The sequence below is a fragment of the Spodoptera frugiperda genome, chromosome 30 (assembly GCF_023101765.2).
Source record: "Spodoptera frugiperda isolate SF20-4 chromosome 30, AGI-APGP_CSIRO_Sfru_2.0, whole genome shotgun sequence".
NCBI classification, from domain to species: domain Eukaryota; kingdom Metazoa; phylum Arthropoda; class Insecta; order Lepidoptera; family Noctuidae; genus Spodoptera; species Spodoptera frugiperda.
This window is the reverse complement of record NC_064241.1, coordinates 9092614-9109250: the sequence shown is the minus strand read 5'-3', so window position 1 is coordinate 9109250 and position 16637 is coordinate 9092614. Positions and strand designations below refer to the sequence as shown.

The 16637-nt window shown below is 33.8% G+C and overlaps 1 protein-coding gene across 1 annotated transcript in view; it reads right to left on the bottom strand.

The window, feature by feature from the left end:
• Positions 1-16637, bottom strand: part of LOC118269757 (homeotic protein Sex combs reduced) — a 37160-nt gene continuing 20523 nt past the window's right edge. The window contains exon 3 of the mRNA XM_035585050.2: positions 1-2265. Coding sequence (XP_035440943.1) covers positions 1961-2265 — 305 coding nt within the window. The 3' untranslated portion in view covers positions 1-1960. The remainder of the gene's footprint in view (positions 2266-16637) is intronic.

Genomic DNA, 16637 nt, shown 5'->3' with positions numbered 1-16637 from the left:
TATCATCATAATTTATTTTATCTTCTTCACCAATTTTTCAAATTTAATACACTTTATTAATACAATACAATAATTTAAATGATCAGTAGCATACTTTACTAGAGTCCTCATTTAAACTGGAATGAACGATAAACGTTATTTTATTAGTTAATAAAGAAATAACATAACTAAATTACGAGGAAAAAATATTTTACAAAATGATAGAAGACGAAATATAGGTCAGGCCACATTCTATTGCACAGATTTTTACAAAAGAAATATAATGAGAGAAGTTATTTACTTAAGAATTTGAACATTATTCTTTAGTTAACACTAAGTTATCTAATATTTACAAACAATAAATAAAGCAACAAATGTACCAATCGAAGAAAATAAGCATTACAAACATACTCCTTGAAATAAAAATCAAATATACGAACTCAAATCGCGCTGTTTTCACTTAAGAATTAAAAATTTAACAAAATATCACAGTTGACCACGACGTTTTCTAATAAAATGTGACAACAAAAGTTTAAGCGACGATTTATAAATCATAAGGTCATATTATCGAACATCATTAATTTATCATTGGGCGCTCTGACAAGGTTAGTCAACGTTGCAACACGTGAGCGTATGACAGAGTCGTTAACCTTGTAAGGGTGTCTGAATCAGAACTGTAATATCTCAATACATGCAATGTTTACTAACAAAAGATAATTTTCACAAAACTTTAATTAAATTCAAAACAATGTCAAAACAACTGAAGACAGATAATCAAAAAGAAAAAGATTTTAATCACTAGCATTATTTTAAGTACATTTTACAAATACGACATTAAAGACTTTAAAGTACGCAATAGAGCCACATGAAATTTTTAAATGGTATCGTTTGTGGAAACTTTAAAAAATCACTAATTTATTTACTTAATAACTTTAACTATAGTATGTATTTATGTTGTGATAAATACTTTGTTATTTACAAACTAAAGACAGGAACATAAAACAGTTCGAGATACATACTTGATATATATTAATTTTTTCACCGTACCTTCTACATGACAAGTTATTTACATTAATAGGAAGAAATTACCTATTCACAATCTATAACTGAGCTTACTTCTTTAAGTTTCACAGCGCTTTTACAAGCCCCCTTCTAATATTCGTTACTAATAATGAAATGACCTAAAATTATAGTATTTTCTGATACATTTTGTCTTTAACAATGTAGTTCGTACATCGTTACACTATCCCTGTACAATTCCGAATTTGTTTATCCTTGTGATGACTACATCTGCCGGTTAAAGTCTATCTTAATTCTATCAAAGTGTCTACGATAGAAACACGACAAACAAAACTCCGGGCAGCGTTTAGCACTTCATTGAGTTATTTTCCTACACGACAACTGTTTGAAATAAAAACAATGAAACGCAAACGATACCAGAAATTTCAAGTCGCACTATTTAATTTTAGACACTCTAGTCACCACAATGTACATAAATCGGTATTCAGTTGTTCATATCTTACAGTTTTACGAATAATGCAAATCGATACAGCTTATGACTAGGTAAAATTCAACTCTACTTTAAATTTTAACACCGTTGTAGTTAATGTTTACATTTAACGTTTTTGTGATAAGGAATTCTCGATAATTTCCTTCCATGCGTTAGTACAGGTATGGGAAACTGGAATAAACTTTAAATTATGTTCTATACTCATGTTTTTCACAATCACCACTCTCTATGCTCGTCACTCCTGTCCCACGGTATCTTGCCGCACAATCACTGTCTTTGTCACTTGTAACGTCACAATAACAATAACAAAATTAGACTACACTTATAGAAATTTTTCGAACAGCGAATAACTGACCCAGTCTGGTTGCTGTAACATCGTTGTTAACCAAGATATTACACGCAACCCCGCGATGCGGACGACTGTCTACATTAATAAATCAGTTATCCGCTGTTCGAAAAATTCCACTGATCCTATGCGGAGAGATGCGCGAACTGGCTCGGGTGAAGGTCGAACTGGTAGGGGTGGCCGTACGGATTCATATGGTACGGCACGATGTTCATCGATGCCATCTTGTGCTCCTTCTTCCACTTCATGCGGCGGTTCTGGAACCAGATCTTGATCTGGCGCTCGGTGAGACAGAGCGCGTGCGCGATCTCGATCCTTCTCCTCCGCGTCAGGTACCGGTTGAAGTGGAACTCCTTCTCCAGCTCGAGCGTCTGGTACCGGGTGTACGATGTTCTCTGACGCTTCGTTTCTCCGTTGGCGTTCACCGTACCTGGAACAGTTAAGTAGTTCATTAGTATGACTTAAATAAACCACAATTTAGCACACATTAGCTGTATAAGTTCGTTAAGTATTATTCTGGTCACAAAACGCAAGGCACGTTAATATTTAGAACTGAATGTTCGTTTGAGCGCCAATGAATAGTTGGCTCGATCGACTTCGTGCCTTGCCACGCTTGCTCGATTGTGATATACAACTCGCGGCAACATGCTCAGCGAAGAACAAGATTTCTATTCAGAAATATAAACACTATTGTGCAATTAATTTTAATTTATTCCCCCGAGCTGTCACATTTTTCTTAATTTATATCTTGTTTCGCGACGCACTACGACACCTTCTCTAATGATTGTTTTGGCACATGCTTGTTCCTGTTTGCGGGTACAAACCGCAGCCAAGATAAACTTTTAGTTTAGTTTATCATATGAGAAATATGGAGCTGAAGATATTATTGCATATGTTTAGTATTATTAAACTGATTATTTTTATTATTACTGACATGTCAGGCATGACTGAGGAATGTTTACTTAGAAAGCATCTAAAGTATGAGATGCAGTTAGTAAATGAATATCAAAGGGGGAGTAGCGAGTGAGCGGTATGGCGGCGGCGCGCGAGTCATGGGTTGCATGCCGCACCTGTCACGGCATGTCGACGGCACGGCCCACCACTTGGTCCGGCTTGGACAGCCGCCAGTGTTCCTGTGACAGATACGCAGCCCGTCTCGGGTGTGTCTACCAAATTAAACTGCGCCATTTATTATATTTCTTTAAGGAGATTGGTCCACAGCACTAATGAGTGGACCACATCATTATTATTAACCTACTGAATCATGCTGTTGTAGTTGTATCGTTACCTTGTCCTAATAATACATCGAAGTACGAACGAGAGATAGTTATGCTTTGAGACATGTCGTCAATCTAATGAATTTGGATGCAAAAAGTTGGAATGAAATCTTGCTATCCCAATAATCTAGTCACAGGTCCCGAAGTAGATACTTATAATGTGTAATTCGGTAATGTAGACCGAGAGCAAGCTACCAGTACATTCTTTCATCTCAGTTGTCAAACCCGCGTCAATAAAGATGTTTAAACGAGTATAAATATTCGATTTCGTTCAAGTTTAAAAGCGTACGAGTGAAGCTGCAGCAAAAACCGAGCCGATTGAAATGTTAGTGACAGGCCGATGCACAAACAACAGACGTACAGCATTATTTTAACATAAATAATCCTTGTACGAAACGAATGGATACAATACGGGAGCATTTGAATTTCAATATGAATACAGGAATACATTGATGTTGATTAAACGGTCACATCAAGATTATAATTTGAATGTGTTACAGTTCAAGTGATAAGCTATGTGTATGGAAATATTGACAGGTCCTTCATAAGAAATGCAATCAAAGATTTAAGGCTAATGTTATAATCTCACAAAATATTAACCCAAATAGTATTTTAACGATGCCGAAAACTAACTTGCTTCAGGCAAATTAAGTTCTAGTTAGAGCATTAGCTCTGTTCTATAGTTTTCTTTTTTTTTCAATTGTAATGCATCAAAATATACAGTCCATAATGACAATGTTCATTGCGAGGCGTCTTCTGCGATATATTATTAGAAATCAAGAACAAACACTTAAGATCACAAATAGGTACGAGAACGCTTTCATCTTGCAACAATTATTTGCGCAACACTATTCTGCAAGACAATAATGTATCCGTCAGTGATCTAATACTTGCAGTAAGAAATACAAAAACGGTAGTCGTCTTTTTATCTAAACTAGATAATTCTAGGTCACAGACCATTGATATTCCGTCTACCACAGTCTAGACATATTGCATGGTCGAATTTTAAATGAATGACATCGCATTGGTAATCCAATGGATGAGACTTGAAAATTTGAAATCTAAAATAGGCAACGTCTGGAGACAGTATTTGATAAAACGTGATATTCAGATGTAGACAATGTTTAATTTGGCAATGCATTAGATAGTACATTTCTTTGGTTAATAAAAATGGCACTGAATTTCTTAATACTGTCTGCAATTAAATTAAAATTGATGTCTCCAGTAGCCATATTATTATAGTATCCATATTTATTGGCTTCTAAACCACTGGCTTCTTCATTCAACTTAAAATCTTTAGAATAATTAATAGCATCAGTCACAGTAACTAAAATTACTATTTATCTGTTATAAGAGACTTAGATACTATAATGTGCATATAACTCATAACTTCCTCTAATAAATTAAAAAGCTACAATCTTTTATTGTGTTAAAAACTCATTTTAATTTTATTCACTGTTTTCATAATTTGATTAACGGCCTTATCAAATTTTAGTGACATCATCAGCATTTTTGTAATATTCATTTCTTTTTTTTATGATTCTTTTAAGATTTTGCCGTGTCCATTAGAAAATTCTCCACATCCTGTATGATTTATGATTTAGCATCAAAAATAATCTGGACATGAAATATAATCAGCATTAACAACTAAAACATTTATTGTATCAAACGCTAGGTTTCTTCAATCACCACTGGTACTCGCTATAATATGAGCTCGACATAAAAACACTTGGAGATCTAAGATCAAAGCAATGACTAATGATATCTAGATGAGAACCGCGTACGCAATAAAAATGTCACAAATATATTTTTATCTGTGGTCTACATAGGCCGTATAATTGTCGATTGTATCGTTTGTGTATTCACACTGTTTTCTTATAATTAATTGGTGCACAGCTTTGTTGCCGCTAATTGACTTGGGTGCCTTGATATAAATAGATTGTCTTTGTATTTTGAAACTGGGACGTTTGAGTATTTTTCATACTTTTCGTAATATTTTTGTTACATATCTTTTAGTTTTTCACTTAAATAATCGTGCTCACCTGCCTTTAAATATTTTCTTTTGGGAATTTTATGAAGGTTTTCTTGTTCTAGTCTGTTTAAAGTGTGAATTTCATCCGTAACGTATAAATTAATCTTGACGTTAATTTCAATAGCATTATTCCTATGTATTTTTTCAAAACATCTAAATGCTAGTGCAAAATTTTCATATAGACTATTCCAATAAACTTCTCTACACTTTATTAATCAGCTTCTATTCAAGGGTTATTTATGTGATACAATGTTTATGTTGCTTCAGCCATTCTAAATATATTGTATCTAATTAGTCTTTTTTCGTAATTTGTTACTAGATTTTATATACCTGTGGGTATTGCTTCAGTTATATTTAACATGTATAGACTTGCAACAAAAATAATCTTCCGTAAATATTTGTCTGGCTTATATTGTACAGATAATTATCTCTTGACTTCAAACGGAGCAGTTTGTTATGTATATGACACAATTATTACCATTGCTTTTGTTTCATTAACGATTATGACGAGGTGTGGGCTATAAGACATTAAAGTTTTATTAATAGGTTAAGTCTATTTTTGCCACAATCCACACTCAAATCATCTATAACATTGGTGCTGGTTACATTTACTTACTTTCATCGATGCTCTGATCCATATAAGTTAAATATTGCACCATTTGGTAGGTGCAGTAAGGCTGATGCCTGATCCGGAGCTGCGGACTGCCTAGCGGATTTACTGTAGGTTCCAGCTCGAATAGCAGGAGTAAGAACAAGGTTGTTTTTAGTCAGTAAGAGTTTGACACAACCTCTGCCTCGCCCAAGCGCTTCAAAAAAAGATATTTTACCTACCGTAAAAATTTTATTATCACTTTTTGTCTGGATTGTCCAATTGTGTTCCTGATTAATGACAAACTCATGCTCAAACTCTCCTCTGAACATCAAATACGTACTGCCTATTATTCTGCAATTCACTAAAACATTCAGCAGTCTAAACCATATTTTAGAAAACGGTACTAGAACGTCATCTTAGTAAAATTCAAAATAATTCAAATAGGTAATGTATCTGTAACATCAGCTGCAGCGGTAGAAGTTCATTGAGCATAAAATATTATACAAAAAAAAACCAGATATCTATATCGAGGTAGACAATTAAATCAGTTGCCATGTCGTCTAGGCTGAATGAATAACATCTGCCCATTACAAGTAGTCGGTGCATCGACAAGCAGGTCATCCGGCTTCACTCACACATCTAGACACATTAATCATGAATGACGAGTGAATTCTGAATTTGATACCTAGACTATAAAAATGAACTATGCTCGTGGATGCGTCTCTTTGTTCTGTTCTCTTTATATTCTACTCTTTTGTTTCTTCTTCTTCTATTCTACTTCTTGATAACGGAGATTCGTTTTTGAAAGGAGACTAGTTAGAAACTTGAAGAGGGTTCTTCAAGTTTCTATCAGAGCTTTTATTTATATTTAATTTTATCTTTGTTGTATAATTGTCAATAGTTTTTACTATTTGTTAGTAAAAATTTTTTTAAGACGGAGATTAGCAATTTCGTTGTAAAATAGAATATCTCATTCGTAACAAACCTTGGGCAAATTGGTTACATATTTATGTAAGACCTAAGCACACGTGCAGCACAAGGATGCATTGTTATGGTGGAAAATTCAAGGTTCCGAAATTGCGTTTTAAGAATTGCTCCCCTATTACCATATCTACTTACATACATAGACTTAGCTACCTACATATTGGAGTTTTACCCAGGTACAAATGGAAGGAATATTCAACTGCTTTATTCTTAATAGTACTTTGCGACAAGTGAAAAGTGTTTCTTATATATTTTCACTTCTTACTATCTCTTCAGGCAATACGATATTAATGTGTATCATACTAGTTTTGTTATATTAAAAATAAATAGCAAGCAAAGCTACCGTTGAACTTAATTATTGAAATGATATTCTAGTAGTGACAGCAGAATTTATATCCGTTTGAGGCTATAAAAAATTAATATCGTTTTATTTCAATATTTTTCAAAGCGTGACATTTTGGTGGGAATATTACCATAAGATGGTAACCGGAGCAAATTCACCTGCGTTTTGAAACAAAGCGCTTCGTCGCGCGCGCATGGTTTGACGTATGACAGACATGCGCAAGGTGGCCTTAGGCATATTCTTATACTGCCTTCCTGTTCCTTACTGCTTACAAACTTACATTTGCTGCTACATTAAAACTTTTTTCTTTAACTCCATATAGTTCAAATCATTTTTCGAACCGCATAATTCATATGTCATTAGCCGTTGCAAATATATCTTTTATTATTTTGATGAATTAGTCATGTTATAATGTCATTCATTACAGATTTATCATTTCGGTGCTGACTTACATACATGGAACGTGTTTTATAGAAGGAATTTTGACGATATTAATTTAATTTAGAATTGTATAAACTTTGTTTTGTAGACACCATTGTTAAATCTGTACGGACTAGGTTCACATTACTTCGCGAATTCACAAAACTGTTTTGACTAAAGTTACTATTAATGTGAGATTTACTTTTATTAGCAACCAGTACACTCTGTATACAAAGCCTCTCTTTATCTTCAAGAAGTAGTTGCACCAAAACAAATGATATAACCAACAAACAGTTGCGTTTTAAAAAGAAAATGTCCTTAACCAGTGCAGGGCTTATTTGGTTCCAGGCGTAGCATTTTGTCTGGTAAGTAATTATTATATGTCGCCTACCTATCGAGTCTTTGCTTTTTAAAGCTACCCGCGCTTCGTGTTTTATTTGAAGATACGACTTTTTTTGGCATCGCTATCTGAGGGAAGGTATCGCTGCAATGTGTCAGTCCGTCCCGCGGTGCCACTTTAAGAAACTTTTGATTTACTTTGCTAAGAAGTTTTTCTTTTTTATTCGTTAATGGCATCCCTTGCGCTTTCAATCTTTGTTCAAGTAAAACTATAGAGTGAATTAGATTGAAAATGATCAATTTTGATGATACCGTTTCAAGAATCATTAGTTGTTTCTGAAATAGATAAATTGTATTGGTGTAACTATTTTGTAATGCTATTATTTAATGTACATTTTATGAAGACGCTTCGCTACGTAAGTCATGGTAGTGTTCCTAACGTAATGAGTTATAGCGATGATGTCCACTCGCACGCATGTTTCAAATTATGTCATCAGCCAACCCACTAGATCGTGTTATGTTACCAAAATGTCACTGGCTCTTAGTCGGAGCTAGTTATTATTTGGCTCGTTGCCTTGCGATTATTAACTTTAACATACAGAGGAAATTAGTTAATTCAGTAAAGATAATAATAGGCAAGATTTATAGCAGTAACACGTTGAATTACAAACAGAAACCGAACCAGTTGCTCGACTCAAACGCAGCTACGTAATCGTCGATCCATAAAAGAGAATCCGAAGATTGCCCGATTGGATCCCGAGCGCGCACGATGCTTCGCATTAAGAGTGGATTTCTCACGTTCGTGGTGAGCACTAATCACGACGTAGAAATATTAAGGACACTAATATCTTGTACACATTTACATAACACGCAATAAATCTCTATGTGCGGGCGCAGCGGCGCATTGCAGACGGCGCCGTTGATAAATTCTTATTGGAGCTTTTTCGATGGACTATTTCGATGCGGTGGCCATTATGTTTGTTCTCTTTGTACTGTCGTTACTGTGGACACATCTCTAGTAGTAAACGGAACTCATTAATACCTATACATATTCTGCTTATAAAATAAATATGAATATATGCATATCAGCGGCTTTGATAAATCCGCTATGCTAATTTTCTCGAACTAATCACATTTATTCACCCCCCACCTGCCTATTACTGATATACTGTCATTCAAATCAATTTGCATTGATTTACTTAAAAGCATTGGTTATGCATAATTCGGCCCTCCTGAACTATTTATCACTGAAGTAAGTAGTTTTATGTACAAACATAGTACATTATTACTTTAGTTCAGATTCCTTATCTAGAAGACTAATTGCCTATCTATCTACATTTACTTTGTAGCTTAACGAACGAAACCGGTAACCACGGTGAGTTATTTATAGGAACTATAAAACCTTGGAATGGCAAACGGTATGTATGATTTACTGTGATTTATAACTAAATGTCCTTTCAAACATTTGTCATATTTATAATCGCAAATAAAATTAATGTATATTTCCATATGTTCATGTGCTTTGGCACACTGTGCAGTTTTTTCATTGTTTTTCTTTTTGTATTTTTATTGTCTTCATTATTCAAATGCTCACTGATACCCGTAGGTATTTAAAAATCAACAACTAAGTAATTTGCAACTCGCAAAATAATTAATGACCTTCTTTCCATTTTTATGTTTATTTTCCTATTAAATTTGGAAGTTATAAGCACGAATACTCACACCGATTAAATGCTAACAGATGACCGCATGATAATATCAGTATAATTCCGCAAGACTAAAACCGACAAACAATTCGGAGGTGTGTATAGACGAGTTGAATATTTGTTTATTCACGTGCAATTATCAAACACAGATATATAAACTACACGAAACGCTTCGAACCTACATAAAATCTTTAAAAAATTGGGCAATCACAACAATCTTAAATATTGAAGTTTCATTCCGGTCTCTTCCTTAATCGTTGGCAGCACAATTACTGGAGACGCCGTGGGACCGATAATAATTTTAAAAATATCGCCCAGTAAATGATGCCATAAATTAAATTTAATAATACGTACGCCCAACACAACGGCATCATGTGCGGAAAGCTAATTGAATATTAATTTAATAATAAATCTGGTTGGACGAGTCTTCGCCTATGCCTCTCTTATTTATAACTTAACTCCGACTTCGGCAATACTAATTTTAATAGATTTAAATGGTCAACAATTTATTGTTGTCACAGATATTAAAAAGTTTAATTGTAAAAAAGTTTTTTGTTTGAATTAGTTAAGGCCTAATGTTTGGAGCCACACCTTCGCGGCGACCATTACAAACACCTTCCGTTTCACTTAATTTATTACTTTTATCTCGAGCACAGTCGCGGTCGATGCACACAAACACACGACATCTCCGACAATAAGACAAATCGTCCGATTACGAGACACTACCTGCCCGCGGTGGGTCCGAGCCATGCAAATTTTCAAAGCCTGTTTTTTTTCGGACCAATTATCATCATGCGCTTTTAAAGAAAGCAAAAGTGTTTTGTTCGGCCATTTAGCTAGCAATAGATGAATTAGCAAATTAATTACTGTGACATTTTCGAAAGAAAGTCTTTCAAACTTTCTTTGGTTTACACAATGGTACGGAATGTAGAAAAAAATGTTACAATTTTGAATGCACGCTGACCTTGTAAAATGCAAGCTAGCCAGACGTTTTGCAACATTTGGTAAATTTCGCACAGACTTGTGATTTATGTTGTCTTGAAGACGTGCTTTGTTGTAAAACCGAGTTGTTTTAAATAAGACCACTTGCGGTGTCCTTATACTAAAACTTTAAAAGAATCGTATGGGCATTAAGCGACTAAGGAAAACATAATGAATGTATTAAGTACCCGGCCGTTTGCATTGTATCTACAAACAAAGATGACGTGGACTATAGAGTATAAAGACCTCGACGTTAGCGCGGATGGAAATGTGCGTTATACTGAGCCAAGAATAGATCATGATATCATAATATCTAGTAAGCAATTTGGCTATGATCCTATCAATAGCGTAGGATTTGATGGCGAGATACACAACACAATGATATAAATTGCAGTAGTAGCAACTAAAACTACTTAAGTACTGAAGCACGTGTGAAAATGTTCAGTACATCAGCTATTAAAGAAAGAAGCTACGTTTATCAATTTCAAACATTAATCCAAGACTAGATAAAGGCCACCACACGGCTAGCGAGGTATTGTCGAAAGAAATCTCCATACAAAACATTACTCGGCTGTGTTGAGCGATTTATGCGACGGCCTGAGGCCTGCGTACCACTGTGCACTCCTTATTGTATATTATTGTAGTGACACCGACTAATTTGTTGGCCGACTGATGAGCCAACTGTGGGGAAAGAGATTGTTTATGTTTCACTATATTAACTCTAAACGTAGAGCAGTTTATGCCAGCGTAAAATATAAAACTACCTAGTACTCAATGTCGAGCTACTAGCCGTGTAGCAGAATTAAAATATTCGCCATTAAAGCAGAATGTTACTTTATTTAGAAAGTAATTATGCCTAGATGTAATTATGAAGCTATTGCAATTAATATGAAAGCATCGATATTAAACGTCTTCATAGAAAATTATATTAATAACATAGTTTAATGGAGTAATAAGTGTGGATCTTATCCAGTTTATGCGGGATTTTGATCTTAGTGAGTGGATTTATTTAATCCGCGTTTCTGCGTAGAACCGGCGCAGACGCTGTCGTCGAGTGACAGCCCGGTGTGCGCACGCGCGCTTCTCTTCACATCGCCGGACAGTAGGCACGTGAAGATATGTTAAAGTTAACTTTATATTAAATTGGACATCGTCATTCACATTTAAATGTTGTAATATTTAGACCAGAATAGATTGATGTTTGTAAATACATAGAAATAGACTAAAGTTTTTATAGATAGTTTCTTTGAAACTTTCCTTAAAAATGAAATTAACCTGAACCTGTAACATATTTTCTCTTTGTTAGTATAATAAATTATCCAGCACACTCAATCAAACTCTACAGGCATCAAATAAAATCTTTAACAACTTGTCTTTTCTATAAACATGGAAGTCTTACTCCAAAATATCGTTCGATTATTTTAATTGCAAATATAACCGTCTGATAATTTAGTAAAATACACGTAAACGTACGTCGTGACATGAAACGAGTGGCTCGGCACGGCTCACGACATTTCAAAACAAACCAATCTTTCTTCGGAGTACAACGTCAGTACTCGACGCGTGTTCCTCACGCCATCTTGATACTGTTTGTACATATTTTGACTGGTTAAATCAACGCATTAACCACTGTGCATATGAAACATAAAACTCTATGAAAGAACTCACGTTTAAAATTAAAATGTTAGATCAATTAAGTTTACTAGAAAGACATGTTTAGAAAAATGTTTTGTTTGATATAAAAATAAATATCACGTTAAAGAAATTATTAGGTAATCGACGTTCGATGTTTTGAATTAACCTTTTTGCTATTAGGCATGCGATTTGTATTTTAATTATCTTAGTTTACATAATTGTAATTTTCATTCAAGTTGGAAATGTCAATCATTATTAGGTTTAACAAGCTAACGTTTCTTTTCTTTATGAGTGATGATGAATTATATTAAAATAAATTCACACTTTGATCGTGTACTTTCCAGTGAAGCAGCTGACAGGAGGGTGGTCACTATATTACTTATGCTATAAAAAGTATAATTATGAATTGAATGAACATTAACACTGACGCCTAGACTCCCCTGGGCCGTGGGTCAGCCTTCATTAATCATATACCTAATGACGTGTTTAGACCTCGACGTGAGCTTATGAAAGCGTATCGTTTGTGACGATTATTTAATTTTTATTTATGTTTATTGACACGGTTTTATTTTTATTGTATTTAGCAATCTTGGGTGGCCTTAATATCTACCTTTATTTTAAATTGCAGTTTTTATTATTCACGTAATCAAATAAGGGAAACATTATAATTATTTGTGTAATGTATAGGGAATTCATATAATGCGTAAAAAAAATTATATCTGAATCTATAAAGCTTCTAGATTTCTAGAGATTTAAAGATATTTTTGATATACGACCAACTGTTTGACCAATTGAAGGATACACTTCGGCGTTTTTATTAATATAAAAATTACTGTTAATATTTGTAACTATATTAATTAGGTATTGAAAAATATGTATTACAGAAAGAGAAGAGAATAATTTATACACAGTTTGAATATTTTCTAAGTAAGCCTATACCAGTTTTAGGTGCACCATTATTGAACAAGAACCTACTATGATTGCATTTTATCAGAACGCAATGTTGCACGTGCAACCACGCCCAGCCGAGCTGATAATAATTAACCAATTACAGAATGACAACCCATCGCCGCCATTTTAATTGGTTCGCGATTCCTATGCATTGGTTCATAAATCTGGTGGCTAAGGCCGATCGAGTTGCTCCACTGTGCACTGTCGTATCTTATAATTGGAGTTCGTAACAGGTAGCCTGAGTTGCTTTGTTTTTGTTTTGCATTTTTATTGGTTACTCTTTAAATACATTAGGTATTCTCTCCAGTAAGATAAATAAACTGGTTTAACTGGATTTTTATTCTCTTTTATCTCTCTAAATAAATATTTTATCTTTTGGCGTTGGTTGTATATGTAACATTTAATAAGTTAAGGCTGTATGCATTTACTCAGAGGGAATTTTATATAAAAAAAGAAAAAACTGACAAAATAAATATTAATCAATACATTAATCTGCGATTGGCGTTTTAATTGCACGATGTTTATTGCGCTTTAAAAGCTGGGGAAACGAAAACGCAACACAATATTTTTTCCATATAACCATTAATATCTGTCGGTTTTGTTTCCTCCGTGGACGCAGCTCGCCCCACTGTGCGGTGGGGCAGTTGTACATCGACTAACAATTGCTACACCGATTACTTTTTGTGTATCAACTATCTCCTTTGAATACAATAATTCTAATTATTACTATTCAAAACTTCATAAGGAATATTTAAATTATTATTAAAATTAGATTTATCACAAACCAGTGTTTCAATTCTTTTGGTGACGTAATGAACAGCTTGAAGCAAAAAATGTGTTCTAAAATAAATAAAAAAAGCAAATTCTTTGACACCCTTCTTTCCGCCTACTCAGATTGGCATAGTATTCCACTCAGAGCAATAGAAACAATTTCACTTATTACGTCACAGAACATGTCCTCAGCGTCCATTGATCAGCGTTGTTCAAGAATTAATGAAGTGAGCACGTCGACCCCTGTCAGTTTCTGTCGAGCCTCTGAACTTAGGGACATGTCGAGACCCTCTGTCGGAATGTCGATACACTACGTGTCACAACTATTTGCCGAATTAATACTATTTTTGAGACTTTTACTGTGTTTCAGTCGATTTATTTTACTTTTATTCTATTAACATCCATCTATATTAGCAATAGTTAGATGTCATTAGAATCTGGCTAAGCAAACACCATCATTATTCGAAAAAGAAAAACAATATTAAACCAAAATTACTAACTAATAGAATCTCGTAAAAACCCTAAAGTGTGGCAATAACTTTGTCCTATCAAACATATTTATATTATTATACATAACCTTGTCTTTTTCTCATTTTAGTATTAGACAAGAACATTATTTGACTAATTAGGTTACATAGGTACTTAAATCAGCCATTTTATAGCTAACACTCAATAAACACGTTTGTGAGTATCTCACCTGTAGCATTTAAACTTTATGATCAGTTAAGATAAGAAACAGCTGATACATGTGTTTTCTTCACTTTCAGATTGGCGTGGGAGAACGAAAACTCTAACTACGTGTATGTACGTCAAAATACAAACAAATTGAGTACAACATAAATTACTTGGTTATTTAATATGCTTATGGATTAAAGAAAGTTAATTTTCAGACATGGATCATAAAAAAGATACAGAAAATTGTAAACAGGAAGGTACCTACTAATGTTAGAATGACATGAAAAATCCATGGAAACAGGTATAGTAAGACATGCCTTTTTTTCTTGAAGGGGGAATATCGTCCTATGACTTTACCTGCCTTAGGAGAGGCGATCAGGAGTGTCAGACTGTTACTGACTAAAAACCATAACGTTCCTACTCCTGCTTTTTGAGCCGGAGCCCTGGCAACCCACACGATAGTACCGAGTACGCAGCTCTGGGATGAAACAGTTGTAGAAACACATTCCCACTATTGAACATTAGCAATAGTTTCTACAGGTACGAAACGAATAATAAATAAATGGAAAGAATTGTAACATTCCAATTTCAAAATTGAAATTTCGGAATATTTTACGACCAGTTTCAATACGGTACACTATCTTATAGGTTACTGAAAATAGGCCGTTATATATTTTTTTAAATTTAGAATAGAATATGGCATATTCTTCAAAATTTAAAAAAGATACCAATAGTATTAATAGTAGGTATAGGTCAATAACTGAATGCTCTATAAAAATAAAGTTTGCAAGCAAAGTTATTAATAGCCGTTAGAAAACGGGGCTCTATTACGTAGCTAATTGTTAATCATCAACCGATCGCCTTATTAACACGAACATGCATTCATACCTAGATATTGTACGAATTCTCACGAATTTTTTGCTAAAACACGAACCATTTGTAACGTATTGGACGATTTGAGTGTCAACACGTTGCGTTGTTTTAAATTCTTTTCTAACTGCTGCAGTGTCATCGATTAATCTTTCATGTATGATCCGGTTCAGAAATTAACATCGTAATTGTAAATCATTTTAGTATTTTTTAGGTTATACTTTAGATATTCTTTACACCCCATACATTATTTACATTACTGTAAAAAGTTTATAGTAAATCTATAAGACAAATAGCTTCTACCATAGTCTTTATTCGTGTTCCCTAGGTATAAAACCTGTGTTATTTTTGACCATAATCTACCCCTGTTCCAAATTCATCCGGATCCCTTCAGCCGTATTGAAATGGTAATAAAGCATTTCGCATTTATAATATTAGTAGGAAAGGTAAGGTAACTAACAACTGATAAAATTATAGTGACTGGTTAGCACTTACTGGTCGTAAACTGTAACTAGCTATTGCATAATCTTTGTGGTAACTGGGATAATATCAATACTTTCAGAGGTATTATTTTGTTCAATAACTTTGTATCACAAAAGTAAGTACTTAAAATTGACTTCAGCATATTAAAGTGTCCATAACGGTTTAATACATTTTCAATTTTATTACAGAACAAGAAGGTTGAAAATCTAATATATTAAAAATGTACAGATTGGGATAGGTAAGTGTATTTGGCCTCTGCACAAATACGTACGATACGTACCTAAATTATGAAACCACAGTAAAATTAATTACTACAATTTAAATAGTAAACGATTCGATTACTAGTCATTATAAAGCATTTACCGGTATTAGGAATTATGTTCTAAGGAAATCGTGATTTGTAATTTTCCTCATTAATGTTTTTTTCCAAGTGATGTTACTCAGGCAATTATCAGTAACTTTATTTCTTACATTGATTGTATCAACACACACCTTCATACTCAGACTCATTTAATGATTACTTAACTCAGTCCTTAGAATTGTTTTCGAAATATAATAATTACTAAGGCATAGTCTAAGTAATCATTAAATGACTCTGAGTACGACAGTAAATCATCATTCGACTGCTGTATCATCGGTTACTTCTAACAATTCATGAAATCAATAATCCAAAATGGATGAACATGGTCAGTCCAAATAAGACTTATTCACTAACTTGACACTTGGTTTAAAATATGAGCATA